Here is a 26,590-nt window from a genome sequence, read left to right on the forward strand (position 1 = left end):
GAAACTGTGGTTGCCATGGAGGACCAGAGCCACAGGAAGAGCTGGCTTGTGGGGGCTAAGGTTGCCTCTTATCACTGCTCTCTCAGCTTGGGGTGCCAGCCCTCTTCTCTCTACTGAGTCATGTCCCGTGTCTTTCTGTGCCCAACTCATCTCCTTCTGGTTTGAGGAACCAAGAAGGCTGAAAGTACTGCAGCTTGGGGCAAGGGAGGAAGTCACTTACATTGTATTGGAGGTGACAGGATGCAGGATGACTTGGGGCGCCCGGGTGGGCGTCTCTGGTACAGGCACCACATCTGAGAGGCAGAGAACAGATATACAGAGATCAAACATGGAACCCATGACCCTCACCTGCCCCAGAGGCACAGCAGCCAGCAACCCTAGTCCGTGTTATGGATTCCAGTGTTGGCCAGTTTCCTTTTCCCCTGCCTCACCCACTGAGATGGACCAGCATCATAGAGATGCTGCACACACATCCTCACTGCCAAGGTGACTAGACGGGATGCCTAAGCATCCACTGCCCATCCCTGAATCCTCCTCACTCCTCACACCCCTTTGGATCAAGGAGACTACTCAGTTCACACCTCAGGCCAGCTCAGGTCCCTTTGGCTTGCTGACCCTCTGGGCTTCCACCGTGCTAGGTATATCCTTGGGTTCCTTGGTGCCCTTGGGATCTCCCACCCTTACCTTCTCCTCTTCCATGTCCAGATGTTATCCTGGAGTGTGGAGACCCCACTAGTCTCCTCTCTGCTTTTGACCTCTCTCCACCAGCCCCAGCAATCCCTGCTCCTCAGAGGGCCGGTCCCCAGGACACTCACCTGGGAAGATGAACTGCTGCTTATATTTGTAGTAGTGGGAAGCTTGCAAAAGACAGAGAACAGAGCATGAGTACCGCCCAAGTGCCGTCTTTTCGGGTACCCGGCCCCATTCCCATTGTCAGGGCAGAGTCATTCTCTGTCCACCCCCAGAGTGTCCATACTGCGAAGACACCCTGTTTATAAGGGAGTAGGAAGATGTGAGTCCCAACCATTTGACATCTCACACTCCCTAAAATCAGGCCACGTCCACCCAGAGGCACAGTGACATACACACCACCACCACCAGAACCACCACCACCACCACCAGGAAGCCATAATCCAAAGTCATCTTTGCCTTTACAGATCCTTTAGGCAAATTTTTGGCATCAAACTTTGCATCTAATTATTTTCTTTGCACTGTAATAAAGTAGCAATAAACACAGCAACTCCCAGCAGCGCTAACAGATCCTTCAGCAGAGATAGATCCCTTAGCAGAGACAGATCCCTCAGCAGAGACAGATCCCTTAACAGCAGAGACAGATCCCTTAACAGCAGAATCAGATCCCTCATCAGAGAAAGATCCCTCAGTAGAGACAGATCCCTTAGCAGAGATAGATCCCTTAGCAGAGACAGATCCCTCAGCAACAGCAGAGATTCCTGTTGCTACCTGTGGGTTGCAACTCCTTTGGGGGCAAAATCGGATACCCTGCATATCAGATATTTACACTACAATTGATGACAGTAGCAAAATTAGAGTTATGAAGTAGCAACAAAATAATTTTATGGTTGAGGGGGTGACCACGACATGAAGAACTAACTAAATATTCACAGCGTTGGGAAGGTTCAGAACCATTGCTCTATAGTCTGGAGGCTGGAACAGTGAAATGAGTCTTAAAGAGCCATGAACAAGGCATATGGTTTGGGCTTCCTGGAGACTCCAACCCAAGCCCTTTGGGCAGGTGGTTTATCTTCTCAAGCAAGCATGGTCAGCAGAGAGTCCAATCTAGTACTTGGCTCCCCAGCAGTTCTCCTCAGTCTGTTTTGTTCTGACATCACTTCCTGTTGGCCTTCTTGCCTGCCCCTTATGGGATTGAATTTGGCATAATCCAGAACACTCTGTGCCCCTCAGAATCTGCACTATAATCCCAGCTGCCACAATCCTTTGGTCAGAGCAGGTGCAGGTTTGTGGGTTAGGATGTGAACATCTTTCTCCCTTCTCTTTTGCTCTTTCAGAGAGCAAGGCCTTTCCTCACTTGCCATAATCATGGATTAATCTCTAAGTTTAACAAGAATAATTATTCAAAAGATGATCCCTGAACCTCACTTGCCGATTCTCTCGACAATTTACTCTACCTCTGGTCCACACACCAAAGGTCAAGGTTTCTAATTTGTCACCTGGTCCTTTGCGGTACAGTGCAGAGGATGTGAACAGGTCACTTTATATTCCTACCCTCACAATAAGCAAAGTGGTTAGCAGAGATGGGGTTACATTCAAGCTGCTGCAGAATCTGGTACCAAAAGCAACTTGAGTGCCTTCAGAGATAGGGATAGCTAACTGTCCCTTGACTCTTCCCTGTGAGGACCCAAGTCTGAGCCTGGAGTCCAGAAACTGACCCAGTAGCGTTGAGAATTTGCTCTATTTATATCCCTTGTAAAATCCAAGCAAACCATTCCAAGTCTCAGTGTCTACAGACAAAATATGGACAATCACAGGGAGATGATTCTGGGACCATCACTCCACAGAAAGGTACAGTGGATCCTGAGTGGGGACAGCTTGGGCCTTGGTTCTTCCTTCCCTCCACACTTGTGGAATATGCATGTAGCTTCCACACATGTGTATACATTTCCCTGGTGATGAGTCCCTAAGCAATACATGAGAACTATTTATCCAGCTCTCAGCCAGTGCTCACTGTTGCACATCACCTAGAGATGGTTTAGCCTGTGGGAGGATGAGGTCACCTGGGGAGAGGTGGCTTTCAGAATATGTGATCTATAGCAGCTTCACTACCTAGACAACAGAATGCTAATGATTTGATGTCTCAGAGTGATGTGGGGGCCCCCTCTGTGTGCTGTGAATACCATTGGTGAATAAAGAAGCTGCCTTGGTCTGTTGATAGGGGAAAACTAAACTGAATGCTGGGAGAAAAGAGGTGGCGTCAAAGAGAAGCCATGCATCTCCTGCCAGAGACAGATGCCAGATTGAACTTTACCTGGTAAGCCACAGCCAGGTGGTGATACACAGATTAATGGAGATGGGTTAAATTAAGATATAATTGTTAGCCAATAAGAAGCTAGAGCTAATGGTCCAAGCAGTGATTTAATTAATACAGTTTCTGTGTGATTATTTCAGGGCTGAGCAGCCAGGAACCAACAAGTGGCCTTCCTACATCAGAGTGTTAGAGCAATTGAGTGAGTTGTCCTTTGTGTCATGTTAATAAAACCTTTTGTCACCTTCTCCCCATCCCATCCCCCTCCTGTTACACTGGGTATAAAAGCTCCAAAAAAATAACCGCAGGTGATTTTCAGTAATCACTGGAATGCCTTCTCGGCACTATTTTACAGTTTCTCTCTTATTATTTTTTATGTGTCTCTGTATTCTTTACTTATACCATGTCCCTCCCCTGGCAAGAGATATTTTTGTCGAGGCTGGTCCCCAATACACAAGGACATGAGCAGCCTTGGACTGTGATATTCATGAGATTCCAGGAACCCTGGATCTGTGGGATGAATGTATTAGCAAGTGCTGAAGAATGAACTCCCAGCTCTGTTAACCACCAGCCAAGGATGATTTAAAACCAAGAGACAGCCAGATAGCTTCAAGTGCTAAACTGTTTGTTGGGGGTGCAAATGAAACACTCCCCTTGAGGCTGAAGTTGATTAACAAGCTCCTTCCAGACAGAAAGTAAATCCCAGAGCCACAGGAGCCCCAAGTTCCCACACACATAGGCAGGGAACTTGTTGAGGATTGACTAAATCACTGCTTTTTATTGAAGACTCAGAGTGGAAGCTTCTGGCTTAGCCTGTTTCCTGGTCTGGAATAGCCTCTATCATGGTGGGTGGCTCCATCCCATGGGCTGGGCCCTCCCCCATTGATCACTAATTGAGAAAATGCCCTACAGCTGGATCCCAGGAAGGCATTTCCTGACTGAAGCTCCTTCCTCTCTGATGGCTCTAGCAGCCCGCACACAGGGAATGATAGAGGCCCAGGTAGAATAATGAAGTTATAAATAAACCCTGGAGCTGGGCAATGGTGGCACACGCCTTTAATCCCAGCACTCGAGAGGCAGGCGGATCTCTGTGAGTTCGAGACCAGCCTGGTCTACAAAGCTAGTTCCAGGACAGGCTCCAAATCCACAGAGAAACCCTGTCTCGAAAAACCCAATAAATAAATAAATAAATAAATAAATAAATAAATAAATAAATAAATAAATAAGTTAATAAATAAACAAACAAACAAACCCTGGAGCTGGGGAAAGCAAGAAAACGGCTTCTTCGCCATATCCTCTGGGGAAACCTGGGATCACAGGGAGCTTTCTCCCCTGTCAAACCTGCTCTGGGCTTCTAACATCAGGAATATTATATGCCTTTGTGCTGTTTGAAGCAGTTAAGTTTGGGGTCATTTGTCACAAGGGCAGTAGGACTCTAATACTACAGAGCCATGTCAGGCTGTGTTCTTGGTCCTATGTTAAGTGTCTGGCACACAGAAGATGTTTGATGGGTATTCTTTGATGCCCTCCGAAGGTCAAGAAGACAATCTAAAGAAGAAAAACTAGAGTCCCGGGAAGTGTTTAGGATTTGAAGCATTAATCCATTCTTTTATGCATTCAACAAACATCGTGCTATCCCACAGGTATTGGTATTCAACCAGGTTTCCTGTTCTTAAGGTGTTAGTTTGTGGTTGGAGGGGATAGACAGTGAACAAGTTAATAAATAAATCCCCATGATCACATAGCAGAGTGGCGCAGGGTTCAGAAGAGAGGAGGTATTGCCCGAGACCAAGTGGAAACTTAGATATCCTACTGGCCCTTAGAGGGTGACGTCATGGTTACTACGGAGACTTAGATCTGGCCAACGTGCTGACAATAAATCACTGGCAAGTGTGGGACATCCATATAACCTGTGCCATGTGTACACACACACACACATACACATGTGCACAGACACCATACACCCATATACCATGTACCTATGCAAATACACTACATACATACAATACTTACCACACACATGCACATATGCTACACACTCATGCACACACACCACACACACATGAACACATACCACATATTCACAAACACATGCACACACCACACATGTGCAAATACAAATATATCACACACAATATATACAGTATTACACACACACACCACAATACCCTATATACATCACACATGTACACAAACACCACACTCACATACACCACACATACATCACATATAACACACACACCATAGAACAACACAGAAGAAAGGGCAGAAAGCACTAAAAAGCCAGAGAGAGGGTGGAGAAGAGCTTGATGATATGTTGCCATCCAGCTATGCTGTTGCCATGGCAACCATGAACACACAGCAGCAGTGGACACTTGCACAAGACTGGACCTCAACTTTCCCCCACAGACAGAGCAGGTGCCCATGAGGCCCCTCTTTTCTTGAGAACCCGCTGCCTGTGGGTGTTAGCTGGAGGAGGGGGTGCCATTTTCTTGGCTGATGTAAGTACTAGAGGACAAGATGGGAAGAAATGACTCAGAGGGAAAAGATGGGGATACTAGAGTGGAATGGGTGACTATACCACCATCCGTTGTATATACGGAGGGAACTAAAAGGGAAACTAAAAAAAGAATTCTCGCTGTGTCCACAGAACGTCGACTCTACTCTGTTTCTTTAATTTTAAGACACCAGAATCTTTTGTTTCCTGGAGTGGATTGCATGTGTGTATGTATGTATGAGCATGTGTGTAAGTGCATGAGTGTATTGTATATGAGCATGTGTGTAAGTGCATGAGTATGTGTATATGAGCATGTATGTAAGTGAATGAGTGTATGTGTGTGAGCATGTATGCAAGTGCATGAGCATGTGTATATCAGCATGTATGTAAGTGCATGAGTGTATGTGTGTGAGCATGTGTGTATGTGTGTGAGCATGTGTGTAAGTGCATGAGTATGTGTATGTGAGCATGTGTATAAGTGCATGAGTATGTGTATATGAGCATTGTGTAAGTGCATGAGTGTATTGTGTATGAGCATGTGTGTAAGTGTATGAGTGTATGTGTGTGAGCATGTGTGCAAGTGCATGAGTATGTGTATATCAGCATGTATGTAAGTGCATGAGTGTATTGTGTGAGCATGTGTATATGTGTGTGAGCATGTGTGTAAGTGCATGACTATGTATGTACATGTGAGTGTGTGTGTGCATGTAAGTACATAAGTGTGTGTGTGTGTTCTGTGTTGTGTGCTAGGATAGTTCCAAAGAAAGAAAGATATCTGGAGGTTCCACCCAGAAGTCTCTTCATGCCACTTGCCATGGGGGCATCAAAGCCACTCAAACCAAAACTGGGGTCTGAAATCAGATTCATCCGTGCTCAGAGCTGACCCTAGACCTAGACTATCCCTGCTGACCTAGACTGGGTTTTTCCACAGGACAGGAAGGCTCAGGAAAGTGCACTTACACACATGCTCACACACATAGATGGGAAACAGTGGTCAGTCCAGTGGGCCAAATGTCACCAGCACCCAGTCAGCACATGTCACACTTGGTTTGCTAGCATCCCCATGTGCTCTGAGGTCACCAGGCAAGTTAAGTTGGCTGATAACCTCACAGCCCCTTTCGGACACCCCTGAATGTTCTATTAATCAATTCTAGTGATACAGTTACATCCAAGCATTAGTTTACATGCTTGGTGAAGCCAAGAAGTCATCCTCAGATTCCATCTACCTTATTTTATGAGATAGAACTTGTCACTTTACGTAGATCTCAACAAGACCCATCTGCCTTCAGTTCCCTAATACTGGGTCTCTATGCATGTTTCACTAGACCAACAGCAGCAAAAGAAACATGAATTCTGGGAACTAAACTTAGGTCCTTGTGCTCCTACAGCGGGAGTCTTTCCCACTGAGCCACCTTGATGGAGGAAGGTCATTGGCTAATAAAGAAACTGCCTTGGCCCATTTGATAGGCCAGCCTTTAGGTGGGTGGAGTAAACATAACAGAATGCTGGGAGGAAGAGGAAGTGAGCTCAGACTCGATAGCTCTCCTCTCTGGGGTAGACGCAATGAAGCTCCGACCCAGGATGGACGTAGGCTAGAATCTTCCTGGTAAGCGCACCTCGTGGTGCTACACACATTAATAGAAATAGGCCAAGCAGTGTTTATATGAATACAGTTTGTGTGTCGTTATTTTGGGCATAAGCTAGCCAGACGGCCAGGAGCCAGGCGGCAGGAACGCAGCCTGCAGCTCCTTCAACAGACAACCCTTGCCCAGGAAGCATAACGATGGGGACCTGGCTGGCACAGCCGTCCTGAGACCTATGTATAGACTTGGTTGGACCCTGGCAGAGGCAGCAAGACTCTTAGGTATGGTCCACTTGAAGACGGAGAAAGAAAGAGCCCTTCTCGGGTCTAATGACAAGGAAGATGAGGAGTTAACCATGTCTCACAAGTGGTTCATCCTCCTGCAGACAGAGGTGACAAAATCAGGTCACACAGTGAAGGCAGGAAATCCAAGACCTCAACACTGTTCATTCTGAGCCATGTCTGGCACCTGGGCTGGGACTTATGAAGTGACCCTGCTCAGGCATGTGCCCATGGGAGCCTTAGTACAGCAACTGCCACCAATCTCAACCAATTATTCTCACCAGATAACTGCCCACTCTAACTTGTGACTTAGCTGGGTAAAGAAATCAGCTTTGTTGCTAAACAAACGACACATATCTAAGAGTCCCTGTGCCTCAGTTTCCTCATTTGTCAAGTAGATATCTTACTTCACATTTTCTCTAAAGTGGAAATGTGGTTATTACAGGACAATTGCTCCATGTATAGTAAGCACCTCCTTGACTCTCTCTGATCACTGGTCCCATGTTGGTTGACTTTGGCAGTGACCCAATGCCCTCCCTCATCTCGTCCCCACTCCCCGTGGTATCCACTGTCACCCCAGCATAGAGGTACCTGGCAGGTTGAAGTTCTTTTTCTGTCTTGTGCACTGTGGGGAAGGGTGCAAGGGAGAAGGCGGCGTGGCGCTGGGAGGGAGAGGGGGTGCTGGTGAGGAGGGTGTGGAGGACGTCGTGGATGAGGGGTTGCTGCTGGAGTCTGGCTGGTAAGGAACAGGGATGTGGTCCTGTGGAAAGAAAAACAGGGCAGGGGTCAGGGACAGGTGGGGGAGCAGAGACACAGCAGACGGGGTGAGCTGGACAGGAAGGGGCCCCCCAAGCCAGCTTCCTCAGCCATGGCTGCCCCTTCTGCAATTGTTAGAGTCTTCGAGAGCCTAGCCTAGTTCAGTAAGAGACCCTGTCCAATAAATAAATAAACAAAAAAATAAGACACAAAGTCACTTGAAGACACTTGAGGTCAACCTGTGACCTCCATGGGTGCATGCATAGGCCAACATGTGCACACGCACACAGACAACCTGTGACCTCCACAGGTGCATGCGTAGGCCAACACATGCACAGGCACACAGACAAAACACCTGAGCAAGCCAGTTTACAAGGCTGCACCCCTATGCGGAGGGGAGTTTCTGGAGTCACAGTCTTGTTTGCTGTTTGAACGCCAGGCAGGCAAGGCTGCTGTGGCATAATGACATCCACAGAGGTGCTAGCCAAGCCCTCTGTGCCTCTTTGATCTGGAGGGGCCCCATGCCGAGGTGCCCAGAGAACTGTCCCTGCTCTGACAGGTCTCCTCCCAAGTGTTTATTAAAGAATCAACAGCCTGACAGCTCCAGAGAGCGTGGGTGTGAGCCTTCAGCATCTCCCCCGGCATGCAGCTGGGACCTGCATCTTCTGTCTTGCTCTCAGACCAGCTTCAAGGGAAGGGCAAAGATGGAGTCCTTATGGGCACGTGCCAAATGCCCTTGTTGGATGAACTTGAGCAAACAGGTCAGTGGGTTGAATGTGACCTTCCACAAGACACGTCACCCAGAAGGTTAGAATCCAATCCCAGTTAGAACAAGGGTTGGCCATTGAAGATGTAACAAAGCCAAAGATGGGACTGAGTCCTGACTCTGAAGATGAATATGCTCCTGAGAGGCAGGAAAAGGGGAGATGCATAAAAAGAAGAGCAAACGAAGACAGATGCAGAAACTGGGGTGATGTCACCAGCAGTCCAGGGCTGCAGAAGCCACCGGAAGCTGGAAGAGGCATGTGTCCTTCTTCAGAGCTCGAGAAGGCAGCTTTACTAAAATGACGGCTCTAGCAGAGCTGAGTTATAGTCTACTGCACAGATTTACCACAATTGGTCCGTTATTGTCTGGTGAGGGATACCTAAGTTTCTTCCTGGTCACAGTTACTCTGTGTGGGGGGCGGATAAAGCTACTAAACATAGTCATAAAGAGGTTGTGGGCACATACGTGGTTCTCTAGAGTGGAGGCATCGTTTTATATCTATACTCCACAGTGAGCAACTTCCTCTGTGGCCTAGCCAGTACTTAGTGTGCTGTTATTTCTTATTGTGACAGGCATGTGAAAACAGTTTGTAGTGTTGGCTCATAGTGAGTGTCTTCTTCTGAGCCTGCTTGCCCTCTGGATGTCCTTTTGGTTTTGATTTCTGTAGCTATTTACTCAGTTTTGAAATTGGGTAGAATTTATTGTTTACATTTTGTTTATATATATATAATATTTATATATAAACATTTTTGGTTATTCTAGCTACTTTGCCTTTTCATATTATCTTTACAATGACAGTGTCTAGGGCTAGAGAGATGTGGTAAAGTGTGCACACTGCTCTTTCAGGGAACCCCAGTTCAGATCCTAGCCCCTACGTCATAAGATTCAAAACAGTTGAAGCTCCAACTCCAGGGAATCCAGCACCTTCTTCTGGCTTCCTTGGGTACCCGCACTTAATGCGCACATACCCACCCCCACACAATTAAAAAATAAAACTTGAAAAGCAAAGAACTGTTGTCACTGGGGTCAGGGGGCCCACCTGACTTGAGGCCACCCTCCAGGTCTACTTCCAGAGAGCTGAGCCCCTTGACAGCAACCTGTTGGTACCTCCTTGCCTCTTGGCTATTCTTACAGCATCTCACTTTGTGGAGCTGGGTGGGTGGGGCTCTGTTCTTTGCACCTGCAGCTGGGCAGCGTGCAGGATCTTCCAACCCCGTGCTCACAGCGGGAAGAGCCACAGCCTCTGCTGCCACCACAGATGTTTGTTTGGATGCCCTGACATAGGAGTCTAGGGCTGGAGGCTGCTCCCTGAAGGAGCTGGCAGACGCTATTGATTTTGCTTGTCTGGCGTCTCTCCATTTCCTGTCTTTATCTCTCCCACCCCTCTCCATCTCCTCCATTCCCTCTTTCTTCCACCACTTCCTCTTCTCTTTCCTCTAGTTCCTTCTCATCATTTATTCCTTTCTCACTCCCATTTTCCCCTCATCTTTCTACTCCTTTCCTTCTTCCTCTACCGTTCCCTCCTCCTCCCTTCTCCCTCTCCTCCTTTTCTCATTCCATTACTTTGTTTCTCTCTTTCTCTCCACACCTCCTCCCCCTCCTCCTCCCCCTCCTCTCGCTTTCTTTCCCCCTCCTCCCTGGTCCTCCCCCCTTCTACTCTCTTTCCTTCTGCTCCTACTCTCTCATCCCTGAGCACTTAGTGCTGGACCAAATCCTTTATACATATGACACATCCAATCCTCTCAACCACCCCTCCTATCACCTTGACCATTTCACAGAGGGGAAAAGTAAGACAAATGCACTTTGAACCGGCCTGATCACAACAGCCCAGCAACTTAAGGAGCTGTGCTACAAGCCCAAGCTTTCTGACTCCCCAAATCCACCTTCTGTCAACCTGTCAGGTGAGGAAGCAGGGCCTCTATGAACCTGGATGGACTGGGCCAAAGAGGAGGACAGACTAATTTAAGAGTAGGAACTGTTCAGAGCAAACTGGCTGAGAAATCTGCCCCTGAACCATATCTTGCCTGACAACAAGAATCTGCATGAAGCCAGTGAGACGAGAACAAGGCAAAAAAAAAAAAAAAATAGCCCAGCCCGATGAGAGCGCCTGTCCACCTCTGTGGCAAAACTGCTGTCTGGGTCGAGGCCAATTTCTGTCCCTTCCTGAGTGTCCCTGCTGGCAGACAAGTACAACAGTGTCACTCTGGCTCATCCATCTGACCCATGTTTTTGTCCCATCTGACATCAAGAGGCTCCAGCACTGGCTAAGCCAGACAGAAAGGTCTCGGAGTGGCTTTGAGCTCCTGGCCCCTGATGATGTCACCGATGGGTCCTAAGATATGCACAGTCACTTCTGGAAGAGCAGGACACTGTCCTGTCCGGCCTCTCCTCGTTCCTTCCAGCCTTCCTTCCCTCTTTCCCTCTCTCCTCTCAGCAGTACCACACATGGAAGCCAGAGCCTTGCACACACTAGCCAAGTTCTTATCCACTGGGACCAGCCCTGAGACTTCCAGAAGCAACCAAAGTAAATGGTCCCGGATTTGACGCTTAGTGCGAAGCTCCGAGATCAAAGACAACGCTCCTTCAGGTTCCCTGGATATCTGCTAGGCACCAGGAACCTCACGAAGCATCTTCGAATGATGATTATCTGCCGCTGCCTCAGGGACAGATCCCCACCAAAGCTGGTGTTCTTAATAGGCACTATGAGCCTCATAAAGCAGGGACCCCAAACCTCTTCCCAGTGACAACTGGCATCTCCCTTGCCTAACTTCAAGTCCTGCGTGCAGTTGCTCCCTTAGTGAAGAACTGTGGGAACGACACTGCCGTGGTCTCATGAGCCGTCATGGAAGAGAAGCACAGGTGCTGTGGAGTGGATCTACCAGGGGAAGCCCAGGCTGCAGGCAGTCACCCTGCCTGACTTCTCTGCCAGGCACTGACTTTGACTCCTCCCAGCCCAGGCACCAGACAGGAGAGTAAAGAAGTCTGTAAAACTGTAAAAGCATTTGACGGTAAATATCGCAGGCTTTTCAGCCACGTAGCCTTCTTGTGGCTCATCAACTTTGCTATCACCCAGCGTAAAAGTAGCAATGGACGGAGTGGGCATGGTTTGAGTCATGCAAAAGCAAGCAGTGGGCTGACCGTAGCCTAGTCGAGGTGCCACTAGCCACCAGTTATGGGGGTTTCCCAGATAGAGTCTCTGGATATTGTAACACAAAGGTAAAACGTCATACTCCCCCATGGAGCTCTGCCCTAATTCCTAGCCCCTAGACTGAAGACCACAAGCACAATACAAATGTGGTTATTATATACTGCTCATTTGGGGGTGCTTTTCTGTAAAGCAGTAGACAGCTGAAACATGTCCATTTTATATAGAGGAAAACTTTAGGTCTGAGAGATTTAAGTCACTTGTCTATGTTTTCACAGACCCCAAGGCTGGCTGCCAGTTTGCCCTGGCCCCAGAACACAGGCTCTTTCAAATGCTAGGATGGTATAACAAGGAGCCAGAAAGTGACCCCAAGAACTAGCAATAAAAAATGATAGCCAGTAGCTGCAGGGAAAGCGGAAGCAGACAGGGCTTTGGAAGGGACCGTGGGAGGTCAGACACGAAGGGTGGGGCCAAATGACACCGCTCTAAACCATGCGACGAACCAGATGTGATGGCACACACCTGCAATCCCAGCACCTAAGAGGCTGAGGCAGGAGGATCTCAAATTTGTGACCAGCAGGGCAATGACTCAGGGGTTCAACTGCTTGCTGTATGAGCAAGGGGACCAGAGTCTGGATCCCCAGAACCCATGTAAGTGCTGAGTTAGCAGTGAAGCCTGCCTAGAACCCCATCCTTAAAGGACAGAGACAGGGGAAACCCCAGAGCAAACTGGCTTGCAATAGTAGCCCCATCGTCAAGTTCTGCTTTTGATTAAGAAGTCCTTCTTCAGGAATAAGGTACAAGAGCCATCAAGGAAGCTCTTGACACCAGCCTCGAACCTCCACATGCATAGTTATCCCACGCGTGCACCCTCGCACAAGTGCCCACAAATACACAAAATCGTGCACACACCCGCATATCCACACACTCATGAAAATGAAAGAAAATATGTATATAAGTAAAAACAAATTAGATTTGCTTCCAGAAACCAACAGAAAACCAGTCAGTGAGTCAAGTTCACTGAGACCCGCTCTGGCTATTGGAGGGAGAGCGATTGGGGAAAGGAGTCTTCTCAACAGACAGAGCAGGGAAGCAAGGCCACACTTTGCCAGGGAGGAGGACAGCAGTCACCAAGATGCTCCTCTGCCATTTGCACACAGATCTGTGCCCTCCCACATCTGAGTCGGCACCACGCTTTATCCATCTTTGATATAATACATGGGGGCTTTGTGGGGCCTGAGTAAACCACCTCTTGGCATATGAGAACTTGGCTTGTACTGTGGGGCTGGAATTGTCCCTGGGACGATTTCAGCACAGACCATCAATAGACCAAAGCCGACATGGAGTGATCACGCCAGAAAGGAAGATGTACAGATGGCAGCCTGCTGCCATCCGCTCTTACTCAGAGCCCCCAATGACATCTACCCATCCATCCAAGCCCCTGCCAGAAGATCATCATCCCTTAGTTCAACAGATGTTTAGAAAGCCCACCACATGTGCACAGCTACTCTGGCAGATGGGGAAGACATCCCAGGCAGAGCAGCCAGGGGTTGAAGGACCACAGAAACCCTTTTTGGTTGCTTCTTACCATCCCAGGGCTCTGTCCCCTCAAGGCATCCGTTCTCATTCCCATGGGCCTAACTCTATACTGTGCATTCTGCCCTGAGTAGCTCTTTCAACTGATCACGGGATGCTTCCCATCTGCCCTGAAAGACTGACTGCACACGAACCACCCAGAACCATGAGTGTGAGTGTCATGCCCCTGTTCAATCCCCTCCTCCTTCCCAGCTGCCCTCTGGCCCTGTCACTGCTATCTGCGCTTCCCCCCATGCTCACCCCGTAAAAGCCACACCTTACCTTGTTGATTTTGTTGGTTTTGGGGAGCGTCTGGCTTATGTGCAGATCTGAGTATCGTGCTGGCTTCCGGACAGGGTTGTTGATGTCACAGGGGACCGACTCCGTTCGCACTAACCTTGCTGGGTCCGTAGGGGTAAAAACAGCACAGAGAGTCTAAGAATCACGTCGACTTTCGTCATGTCAGGAGACCCAGCTCACATCCCAATTTAGAACATACCGGTGATGCTGGAAACGACAGCCTTGCACCACCATGACAAATGTTCTGGGTGACCCTCTGTAGTGTGGTTTTGCATTCTCTGTATTATCTGCAGTGTGTGTGTGTGTGCACATGTACTGACACATGCACTTGTCAGTGTAGATGTGTCATGTGGGTGCGTGTGTGGGTGTGAGTGTGGTGACCTGAGGTTGGCAGCAGGTCTATCCTTGGTCTCGTTCTGCCCTTCTTTTTTGCGATGGGGTCTCCCACTCAACCTGAAGCTCATAGGTTGGACTAAGCTAGCTGGCCAATGAGCTTCAGGAATCAGCCTGTCTAAGCTGCCACCCCCAACACTGGGGTCCCAGGAGTGTCCTGCCATTCCGGCATTTTGACATGACTTCTGGGGATCTAAACTCAGGTCCTAATACTTGCATGGCAGGGATCAATTTACCAACTGAGCCATCTCCCCAGCATCGATACATGCTTTTTCAAATATTTCTTTTTTGAATTATTTATTCCCTTACACATGGTTTTTGACAACAGATATAGGGAGCTGCCATCTTTTTGTTTGTTTTCCCACACTGTCACTGTGACACACTGCCTTTTACTTCAGCCTCGAACTTCAGCTGCGACACAGGAGACCCCTGACTTCATGAGACCTACAATTAGCATACAAGCCGTGATGGACACCTGTCCCTATGCCTCTAACCGTTCGTTAAGATATCTTCTATTATGTATGGGGTTTGTCGGGACTAAGAAAACTGTCACACATTGGACCGCATGTGTCCCAAATAACTACGGATCCCTGCAATGATGGCTCAGCTTCTGCAGCCTCTCCCCTGGGTATTATCCCAGAGCCAAAGCTGGATACACAAGCAAGATGCTAACTAACTGCTTCCTGGTGGGGACAGAGCTCCATCCTGAAGAGCCTGCCTCTTGTTATTTCTGTCACTCACAGGGAACACGGTGTGCAGTGCCAGTGAGCCGCTCAAGTTCAGATTTGCCTGCCTACCACCTTTCCTTGTTAGTTGTGTTTTTGTTGGAGGTGTGGGGTGGGGGTGGGGGGTTGAGGAATTCAAGCTTTGCACTGACCCAGGGATTTAATTTCTCTGCTTAGCCTGAGCTGCCATTACCATGGAAACGGACTCTATTTTCAACTTCCCAACAACAGGGAGAAAGGGGGGGGGGGGGGGAGATACAGGAAGCCAGTGGACTTCTTCAGGAAAGTTTCTCTTTGATTTACTTGTAAGGCACAAGCCCCCCTGGAGTCCAGGGAGCGTGGCCTTGAAGGCAGGTGAGAGGAGGGAGACCCTCTCCAAATACCAGGCTCGCCTCCCTGCAGTCTGGGTCTCACCTTCCTGGGGAGTTAGCCTCCAGAGCCCCTACTAAGGAGCAGGATTTGGTGGGAGGCGAATTCCCCTGTGAAGCTGACCTCAGACAGGGGCTCAGGAGCTGTGTGAACTCAGGTTTCAAAATGCGAGGGCTACTAAGGTGTGGGATGCGGAGAGGAGAGGCAGGAAGTATCCATGTCACACACCTTAGTTACACAGAACAGCGGCGTGCAGGTACATTGCCTTAGGAAAGGAAATGGCGGGCGTAGGGTTACCTTGTAGGGATGAGCTTTACTGGGAGAGGGTGGCCTGCAACCAGGGGAGCCATGATCAAGTCTTGAGTAAGCATTGAAGAGAGACAACACGATCAAGCCCAAAAGGGAAGGACAGCCCTTGAAAACCCAGGGAGAAGCTTCATTTCTTTAATGATGTAACCCCTGGTAGATTGGCCTTAGGTCAGGGTAAGCTCCAGTGCTCCCCTAAAATCTCAAACCTGGTTAGGGAAGGATGGGAGGGTGTAGACAGTGGTGATGGAGGAAGTTGGGAGAGGTGAATATGTTCAAAATACACTGCATGAGATTCTCAAGGAATTAATAAAAAAAAATTAAAGAGAGCAAGAATGAGAGGGAGAGAGAGAAGAGGAAGCAAGCCTGCTCAAGGGAAAAGAGACCTACATGGCCACCACAGGCAGGATGACAGGGGGGGGGGAGAGCAGAGCATGATCCTTCAGAGAAATTCCCAAATAAAGAAATATATCTGACTTTCATTTTGGGGTGGGGATGGGGGCAAGAAAGTCCACATCATGTGATTTAGTCTGGGATAGCCTACATGACAAGGAGGATGGGGGAGCCAGGATGGGACCATAACTTAGAGATTGTAAAAACCACAATACAGATGCTTATTAATTGTCTGTCCCCAGAGGAACAGAGGGAGGGCAGCTGGAAGCTGGCGGCCTGAGCTCTTTAGGCTGCAACGTCTGGCCATTTACACGGACCAGCATCTAAGGAGAAGGCTTCGATCTCACAAGATGGAGAGACATCATCAGGAGAGGTCTCTGCAGGGATGAAATTGCTGTCCCTCTGTGTCACCACCCACTGCCTCAGCCACATGTGGCTCCCGAGCCCTGAGATCTGGCTGGTGGGACTTTCAGTCCACTCCCATTAGCCCCAAGTTAAATAGTCAGACGTGGCTAATAGCTGCTTATCCAACAGCACAGACTTTAGAGATGGCCTGGGGGATGGTGTCATGGAGGGCTGGGAGTAACGAGGAATTAGGGAATTATTTTCTAAGCTGGGCTGTGAGACCTTAGGAAGAGTTATCGTCGCCTACCAAGTCCAGGGCAGAGTGTAACGCTTTTCCTACTGGCTGAGTCGGTCTGGCTGTGCACTGTGGAAGGCTTGGTCAGGCTGGCCCAGACGCTCCCAGGACCCCAAAACACAGGACACAGAAAGGCCTAAAATGGCTCTGCCCTGAGCTGGACTATCACGGAATATTAAACTAGTGTTTAATTTTAAATTAAAATAGTGTAAATGTGTTACATTTGTTTCTGTTGCAGAATATTACTTTAACAGGGTAAATATGTGTTTCTTTGCCTGCCTAAGGCAGCTGATTGATCTAATAAAAATCAGAACAGCCAAAAGCTAGGCAGTAGAGGGACAGATGGGGCTGGCAGGCAGAGAAAAATCTAGGAGACAGAGAGAGAGAGAGAGAGAGAGAGAGAGAGAGAGAGAGAGAGAGAGAGAGAGAGAGAGAGGAGGAAGAGAATGAGTGAGAAGAAAGACACCCGGGTCATCCAGGCAGCCATCAGACAGACAGACATGGAGTAGGACATCCCGAAGGTAAGAGAGGTAAAAAGCCCTGTGGCAAAACGTAGATGAAGAGAAACAGGTTAAATCAAGTTATACATGCTAGCAAGAACTGAGCCTAAGAAGCTAAGGCCGAGCATTCATAACTAATAATGAGTCTCCATGTCATGATTTGGGAGCTGGCGGTTGGTCCAGAAGAAAAGCCTGCTACACCAGACTCCTCCCCAAGGCCCCTTCTGCAAGACCAACTGAGTGAGCCTGGGCCACACAGTGGAAAGGTCCTAGCCAGCACTCTTTTTTGAGTGTGAAGGAAAAGCAATGGAGTGGAAAGAAAAAAAGAGAGTGAAAATTAAGACCAGGGGCAAAAAGAGTCAGGGGCAGTAGGCACTAAAACCTCAGAAGGACCAGTGGGAAAGCAAGAAATAGGGACAACAGGGGTGCAGGATGGAGAGGGAACACGGCAGGAAGAAGGAAAGAAACTGGGTGGGCAAAGGGGCTAGGGATCGGGAGATACCTGGAATCAGGCTGGGTGGGAGGGCTGTCTGGGATACAAGAGTCTTGAGCCCACAGGGGAACAAGTGTTAAATACTTACCTCCTCGGTGGATGATCAGGAGATGACAGGGCGGGGCTTCTTTGGTACATTTGTTGTGGCACTTTAACCTGAAAGACAGAGAAGAAGCAAGTTGGATGGGTTAACTGAATGGTTGGTTGGCTTGGGACAGATGGATGGATGGATGGATGGATGGATGGATGAATAGAATGGGTGGGTGAGGTGGATGGATGAGCTGAATGGATCGATATAAATATGGATGGGTAGAAAGATGGAGGGATTAACTGGTAAATGCATGATTGGTGGATAGAAGGACTGATGATGGATAGATAGACAGATAAATATAGATGAGTAGATGAGAGAATGATAGGTGGATGGATGGATAGATGGGTGGACAGATGGGTGGATGGACAGATGATGAACTAATAGATGGGGTAGATGAATACACATGCAGATAAATGTGTGGATAAATGGCTATATAAATGATAGGGAGGGAGGGCTGGAAGGACAGGTGATGGAAGATGGATGAACGAGGGAGTGAAGGAATAAGTAGATGGACAAATGAGATGCCCCAGTGGTCTGGACTACTCCAGGCACTGAAGACAGCAGAATGTGAGGTGAGGTAGAGGAAGCAAATAAAGAAGCTGACCCTCCACAACCCAGATGGCTAACTCTGGAGAGAGGCTTCCAGTGGGACTCTCCAGTTCCACCCTGGGTGCTCCAAGAGGAAGCAGCAATTGTTTTTAACAATATCCATGGTAACTTCATGTGTAGAAACATGCTTTCATCATCATCTGCATCAACAGCACCCCAGTCTTACCCATCATACCAAGTGCTCAAAGACTCACCCAACAGCCACTACGGCAAACGTCTTCCATACACAAGTACATTGGAATCCTACAGCTGTAATGAGTAGCTATTATTGTCTTGATATGAACTGATGTGCCCTGGATAAACCCCTAAGCCACTGTACCATAGATAGTCTCTCATCTCCCCTAAAGCCTGAAGCTCTTGGAGACGTCAAACCAAGGCTTACCTTTAAGATGCAATCATTAGACACAAGTGAATTTCTTCCAGAAAAATCTAAGGAGGCAGTCTTCTTTCCCACCACATTGCCTGACTGCCCAAGGATGATACTGCCCTTCCGCTAAGTCACTGCAGTGACATCAATCAGTACAGAAGAATGGACATCCCACGTGAGATACTGGATCAGCCCCATACAGACCCTCTCTGGATTCACCTGGCATTTTGTGCACCCAAGTAAAGCTTCCAACTGTTAACATCTTTGCCAGGAGACTGCCCTCAGGCTCCCAGCATCATAAGATTAAACAGAATGTCCCACCCACCATACAGAGGTTAGAGTATATTTCCTCCCTCTAAAGCTCTGACGTACTCTCCATAGGATGTTAGCACACCTAGGCACAGGTCAGAGCAAGAGCCCAGTTCCACAATTCTCGACATGGATTTCCCACCCAACAACATCCGTGCTTTCTGGAAATATCTCTGGGATTCTCTGCAGAATTGGCATCTCTGAAGCTGGGCTAGAATAAGCCCTGAAGCGACCCAGATTGTGTGAGGCAGGGGAACCAAGGGTCCACTTGGCAGTACAGCTTTTCCCATCTTTTTCACCATCTCTCCCGGGTCTGAGAAAGGTCCTGCCTTCATCTCTGATATGGAGACTTTAGACCTGGGGCCCTTGTGCACACAGAGGACAACCCTACCTGGGTGGCTCCAAACAATCAGGAAGCTGAGCTCTCCTTTTCCATCTGACCAAACTGGAGGGAGGGTGTCTTCAGATGCTCACCCAGTCGAGACACATCTGGACAGCAGACACTAGGGCAGGGACCTCACTGCCATCTCCTTCTATCTAATATGTTTTTAGGTCACTTTATGTGACTGGCAAAGGATATTGTTTTTCCATTCATAATAAAGGCGAGTTTTCATCTTTAAATGAACCTACCCCTGTGGTTTGAGTCTGAGGTGTCCCCCAGAGGCTCATGTTTTAAACACTTGGCTCCCAGCTGGGATTGCTAGTTTGAAGAGGTAGGGCCTGGCTAGTTATGTCATCAAGGGGTGGGCTTGGAAGGTCATGCCTGCTTTGAGTCCAGAGTGTTTTTCTGCTTCCTGCTTCTTGTCACATGAACATGCCACTCTGTAGGTTGTTACCACCATGTCTTCCTTGCCATAATGAATGAAACCCAGAAACTGAGAGCCCAAATAAATCTTTCTCCCCTTAAGTTGCCCCTTACATTGACCAAGGAACACAATACACTTTAGCCCAAAAGGCAGTAATAAGGTTGGGCATGGTGGCATATACCTCTAAGTCAAGCACTCGGAAGGCTGGGGTCTTTGCAAAATTGATGTCAGCCTGGGATACATTCTGAACTCCACTACTTTGCAAGGATGAAATGATAGCATGCTTGTAAAGTGTTACACAAATTATCTGCAATATGGTGACTTTCAGTCACCATTACCACCATTGCCATCATCATCACCATCACCATCATCATCACCATCATTAGCATCATCACCATCATCATCATTACCATCATCATCACCACCACCATCATCATCACCACCACCACCATCATCACCACCATCATCATCATCACCATCATTACCATCATCATCACCATCATCATCTCCACCACCATCATCATCACCACCACCATCATCACCACCACCATCATCACCAACATCATCACCATCATCACCAGTATCATCATCATCACCATCATCACCATCATCATCATCACCATCACCATCATCACCAGTATCATCATCATCACCATCATCATCACCACCATCACCAACATCATCACCATCATCGCCATCATCACCAGTATCATTATCATGCCCAGAAACACTCATGACCCCTGCCATCTCCACCATCATCTACCATCCCCCACCACCCCTACCATCATATCATCATCATATCCAAATCCCACTTCAGCCTCCAGAAAATTATGCCCATCCCTCACATATCAGAATAATCAGACCCAACAATTTTCTTATAATAGTGAAAAACGCACATGAGGGACGATTAATTCCCAGGATGTTTTTTTTGCAAGAAGTGAAGTGTTTCTATTCGTGGAAAAGCGAGTTTGGGCTTCAGGCGGGTGATCTCCAAAACGCATGCTCATAATTATATCCTGCCAGCATCCTGCCTGCTGGGCAGCCTCCCGGGCCTCTAGGAACTCCACAGCAGCTGCAGAAGCTGCACCCATGGGTCTCCAGTTTGGCTCAACTGGAGCTCGGAGAGATTAGCTCCAGTGTTACCCCTTGTGGCACCTACATGAGTGGGGAGTCCCTGTTGTTCTACATTTCATTCCGATCTTAGTTTATGATGCTGCTCCATGCCTGCACCGTTTATTTCTTCCCACGTGAACCATCTCTCCCCTCAAACACAGGACTTCATCCACTCATTTGCTGCAGCTCCCTAGTACCAAGAGCACACTATTTCCAGCTTAGCTTGGGGTTTGATCCAACACTACAACACAGACCCTCCCCCGAGGCCAGAGAGTCTGAAGGTCTCGCCAGAGAAAGAGCCAAGGCAGAGGAGTGGAAATTGTATTAGCTTGAGAAGACCAGTAGGAATCCTATGGCATCCTAGGTCTGTCTAGAGGAGCAGTTTGACCCACATCCCTGTCTCCCAGGATGGAAGTCAGGAGACACAGCACGTAAGAACCGAGCTCAGGCCTTTGCTGCTCAAGGCTCTGTGACCTTGGCTGAGCCTCAGTTTCTCACTCTGTAAAATGGGGGGCACCCATCACCAAGTAAAACACCTGGAACACCACCTCAGTCACCGTGATCTGTCCCTGTGCTCGTCACTCTTCTCCTTTAGGGACAAAATCCATGACACGGGCAACTTGAAAAGAGGGTGTTAGTGCTGGCTCAGTTCTGAAGGCACACTCCATCCGCGGGGGAACGACATGGGGGTAGGAACCTGAGAGGGCTGTTATGTGGTACCCATGGTCAGGAAGCAGAGAGAGATGGATGCTGGGACTCAGCTTGCTTACCCCAGTTCTTCAGAGTGGGTCTTCCCACCACAGTTAAACCTTCTGGAAATATCCACAGAGAACACATCCAGAGGTGTTTCCAGGTCGACTCTGAATCCAATCAAGGTGACAGTTAAATTAAGCCATCATCGCCCCCAAGTGTCAGCTCTTGTTGCTTTGAGGGTCATGGTTTGTGAATCTGTCAGTCATTGGTACCTTTTAATGCCTCTCAACTACTGTGTTCTTCCTGAGTCAAACTCTGTTCTTTATGAAGATTCCTGACCACCAAAGCCGTTGTTCCTAATGTGTACCATTATAATTTAAACACGTCTATTTTCCATGCATGCTAAGCATGCTGTGACATTCTGATATGCGCATCCAGTAAGTCATGATCGCATCAGGGTTTCTAACTCATCCTGCATTTTATATATTATTTAAAGGGTCCCCTATCACTGTCCGCATGTTACAGACAAGGAAACCGAGGCCTTGGGAGTAAATACCTGGCACAGAATCTCACAGAGGGTAGATCAGTTGTCAAAACACGGGTCTCCCTGACTCAAGACCATATACGTAACAGGCTAGTTTACAAGAGCAAGGGCTGGCCACAAAGTAGGACCACAATCACTCCTGCCTGGCTCTGCTTCCCCTGGAACTTCCCACACAGAGCACAGCGGGAGACCCGGGGTTCAGCCCTGACCCCAGACCATTCTCACTGCCTCTGCAACCCACTTACCACTTTCCCATCATGCATCATTTCTGGAAGTGGACGGTGCCACTGGGCCTTTCTTTGGCTTGTGAGATTCTACTCTTTTGGGGGTTAGGAAAGGAGAGAGAATGCACACCCCTAAAGGGTCATGAGTCCACCCTTCCCCTCTCTTAATCTCTCATGGAGCGAAGAGCCCTAGGGTGTCCTTAGTTAAGCTATCCCTGGGTACTCCAGTCTCATAGGCCCATGCCCCCACCATTGTTTATGCGAAGTCTTCCTCTAGACAATATCAGACTGACGAGCTGGTCCCTGCTGGGCTGTTGAGCAGTCAGGGAGACTGTTGGTCTGTCTCCTGTGTTAAGAGCCTGGCACCAAGGCCCTTCTAGAAACATGGGCCGGCACAGAAAGAGCCATTTGCCTACCTCGGCAGCTCAGGTAGTGAGAGTCACGTGATGAAGCTGGCTCAGATTTGGTTTTCTGATGGAGATAATGTCTCATTTAATCAGTAGTTCCTTTAACAGAAATGAAATGTTCTACACAAGTAACTTTTCCTCATAACTAAAGTTTATCCTATTAAGGTTTGGAATTAAAAAAAAAAGCTAGCCATCTTCAAAGGAAGTCTTACATGATTCCTCTCCAAGATACCAAGCTCTCGGAGTGCAGAGTGGCCATCCATGTAGAGCCAGAGGATGTTGACACAGACACAATGTCTTCCTGGAGCCTGTGTGACTGTACTCAGGCATTGGGTCATTTCATGTTCCTTGGTCACATTGTCAAGAAAGTCAGACCATTGCCCTCCTTTCTGGGGGCTGCCATCTCAGTGTCTGGCCACTCCCCTATGTACTAGGCCTGGTTCTTCATGTCTGTGCCTCGGGGCAAGGTGGGAGAGCCCAGAAACGGGAACTGCTTCTCCTGTGTTTTCTGCCTAGGGAGGCTGGGTTCCACCCGAATGAAGGAACTAAATATCTTTCCCTTTTTCATATTCTATCATGTTTCCAGGTAGATTTCTTGAAAAAGATGCCAGTGGAGGAGGGGGAGATCGAAAGGAAACATTTCTTCCTGGATGCTTCTGGAGTGGTGGTCAGCTATTCTGAGTGTAGATGCTTCTTGGATCGACTCCCACGTGACACCAGCAGGTTCCCTGACTTGAGGCTTCCCAGATTTCTGTCTGAATGTATCACAGTCCTCTGAACTCTCTCTGATTTAGGCTCCCTGTGTGGCTTCAGAGGACCTGCCCACCTCCCTTTCCTCCCGCCCTCATATTCTCAGTACTTGAACACCTTGGCCTCACTTGAGTTTAACTTTTCACCCTGACATTGTCAAGCCTGTTTCCAAAATGACAAAAAAGTTACCCGGACACTCCCTGGTTCCCTCACACCAGTGGTGCCCCTTACAACCCAGGAAGTACAGCTCAAGGGGAGAGTGTGGCAGGCCAGAGAGGCAGAGGTCCAGGGGGCAGCAACTGCGGCTGCCATCTCACCGTGGGACCAGACCTTGGTCTCCACGAAATGATTAAGTTGAATAAAGGGGGTCTGTGTTTGAGTGACAGATATGCCCACCATGAGAGACTTCTGTGGCCTCAGTTTCTTCATCTATAACATGGGGGTGATAATAATCCTCATCTGCCTTCCAAGTTTGTTACATGAATGAAATGGAACCGAGCTTCTAAAGTGTTTAGCAAAATGCCTACCATGTGATGAAGCTTCAGCGCTAATATCATCCTCACCATCAGCATCCTCGCCACCATGATAATCATCATCATCTTCACTATCACCATAACTTTCACCATCACCATCATCACCACCGTTATTATCTTCACCATCACCATAACCTTCATCATTACCATCATCATCATCACAATAACCATCATCACCATCATCATCATCTCAACCATCACCATCATCATGATCATCATCTTCATCATCACCATAACCATCATCATTACCATTATCATCTTCACCATGATGAGAACCATCATCACCATCATCATCATCTTCACCATCATCATCATCACCACCATTATTATCTTCATCATCATCATTACCATCATCATCTTCACCATCATGGTAACCAATCATCACCATCTTCACCATCACCATCATCATCATCATGATAACCATCATCATCATAATCTTCACCATCACCATCATCACCACCATTATCATCTTCACCATCACCATAGCCATCATCATCACCATCATCATCATTATCATCATCATCGCTGTCCTTACAACCATTACCTCACTATCACCATTATCATCACCATCATCATCCTTACTATCATCACCATCACCATGAGCATAATCATTGTCACTGTCACTATTTTCACCACCATCATCACCATCTTATCATTGACACTATCCTCAGTAGCATTGTTATTACCATGACTGTACCAAGTTCCCACCTCAATTTCTAGAATTATGTGAATCTCTTTCTTACAAATAACTATAATAGGATTCAACTTTTCCCCTATAATAATAAAAACTATTACACATAAGAGATGATTAATTCCAAAGATGTTTTTTTTTTCAAGAAGTGACATTTCTCTATTCGTTGAGAAGCGAGTTCGGGCTTCAGGCGGGTGATCTCCAAAACGCATGCTCATAATTATATCCTGCCAGCATCCTGCCTGCTGGGCAGCCCCCCGGGCCTCTAGGAACTCCACAGCAGCTGCAGAAGCTGCACCCATGGGTCTCCAGTCTGGTAAGGGTGAATCAGTGAGCTCCTGCATCAACTTGGATGCCTTCACTCTGAATGTTCCTATCACCTGTGGCCACAGTCATTTTGTAAACCAAGATATAAGAACGCAGGTCAGGAGAATGTGCAGGGCAAGGGGGAAATTGGAAGCGCAGTGAACAGATCCTGGAATACAGCAAAACCAGAAAGAGCCAGGAGCCCCATCCAAGTGCAAAGGAGTGGGTGCCAATGTGGAAAGAATGCAGAGTCAGCCTGTGCAGCCACGGGCAGCCAAGGGACTCAGCGTGGGCATTCAAAGGTCCCAAGAAAGGCAGGGCACTTGCCGGACTGACCAGGGGTTTCACACATACGGAAGCCGGCAGTGGCCTCAACTGGAACATGTTAATGCCTTGGCTAGTACCAACCTGCCTCTGTGACAAGGTGTCTAACTTAGGGCTGTCCAAGGAGTTTGTTCAAGCATTTCGGACTTCGGCTAAAACAGGGAAAGTCCCAGGCTACACAGGGCAATAGCAGCTATAATCATTCTGCAATTATGGAGTGTAAAAAAAAAATCCCGTAATTCATCCTTTAAAACCTCAAGCTGGGAATCTTATCACTTATCCCACGGGGTGAAGGTATAATAATGGGTTCACGGTTGTGCTGGGCAAATGTCTGGCAGCTGGCATGCTGAAACCGGATTGCGCAGGCTGCAATCCCTTTGTTGAGAGTGGGCGATCCATTATGCAAACCTGTTTCTCTAAACCAGTGGCAATGATGACTCCCCTATCTGGCATCTTTTGCGAACCTTTCCTGTTGACCTACCTAGAGTTAAAGCATGGTGTAGAAGAGAGGATGAGGCAGTTAAAACGAGCAGGGGCTTTGTTTAAATGTGATGTCTCTACTGACGGCTTGGGATAACGTCTCATTCTTTATAAAAATAACTTGAGTGTCTGTATGTGCATCTGTGTGTGTGTGTGTGCGCGCGTGCACGTGTATGCATGACTTCAGGTCCCTCAGAGGCCACAAGAGAGCATCAGACCTGACTGGAGCTGGAGTTATAGGCAGTTGTGAGCAGCCTGATGTGGATACTGAGACCTGAACTCAGAGCAGTAAAGACTACCAAGCCATTTCTCCAGCCCCAGATGTTTCAATCTTTATCACACTGCAGGAGGTCAGACAGAAAGAAAAAAAATGCATCTCAGCTTCAATTCTCTTTTTCTACCACAAAGTCACTCAAAACACTCTTGTGTAAATTACTATCTGCCTCTAAGAAACTGGACAGAGTCAGCTGTGGTGATGCATATATATAATCCTAGCACCGGGGAGCCTGAGGCAGGAGGATGATCACAAGTTTGAGGCCAGCCTGAGTTACATAGCTGAGTTCTTAGCTGGTCTGAGCTACGCGGTGACTTCTAAGAAGGGGGCCGGGAGGAGAGGCTAG

At 48.0% G+C, this 26,590-nt stretch overlaps 1 protein-coding gene across 1 annotated transcript in view; it reads right to left on the reverse strand.

The window, feature by feature from the left end:
• Positions 1-26,590, reverse strand: part of Ksr2 (kinase suppressor of ras 2) — a 346,061-nt gene that overhangs the window by 67,486 nt on the left and 251,985 nt on the right. Inside the window, 6 exon segments of the mRNA XM_050158922.1 lie at positions 221-293; positions 816-857; positions 7,954-8,122; positions 13,887-14,018; positions 14,020-14,039; positions 17,812-17,879. Coding sequence (XP_050014879.1) covers positions 221-293; positions 816-857; positions 7,954-8,122; positions 13,887-14,018; positions 14,020-14,039; positions 17,812-17,879 — 504 coding nt within the window.

Source organism: Alexandromys fortis, unplaced genomic scaffold (assembly GCF_014885135.2).
Source record: "Alexandromys fortis isolate MF-2015 unplaced genomic scaffold, M_Fortis_MF-2015_v1.1 scaffold_90, whole genome shotgun sequence".
Lineage (NCBI taxonomy): Eukaryota > Metazoa > Chordata > Mammalia > Rodentia > Cricetidae > Alexandromys > Alexandromys fortis.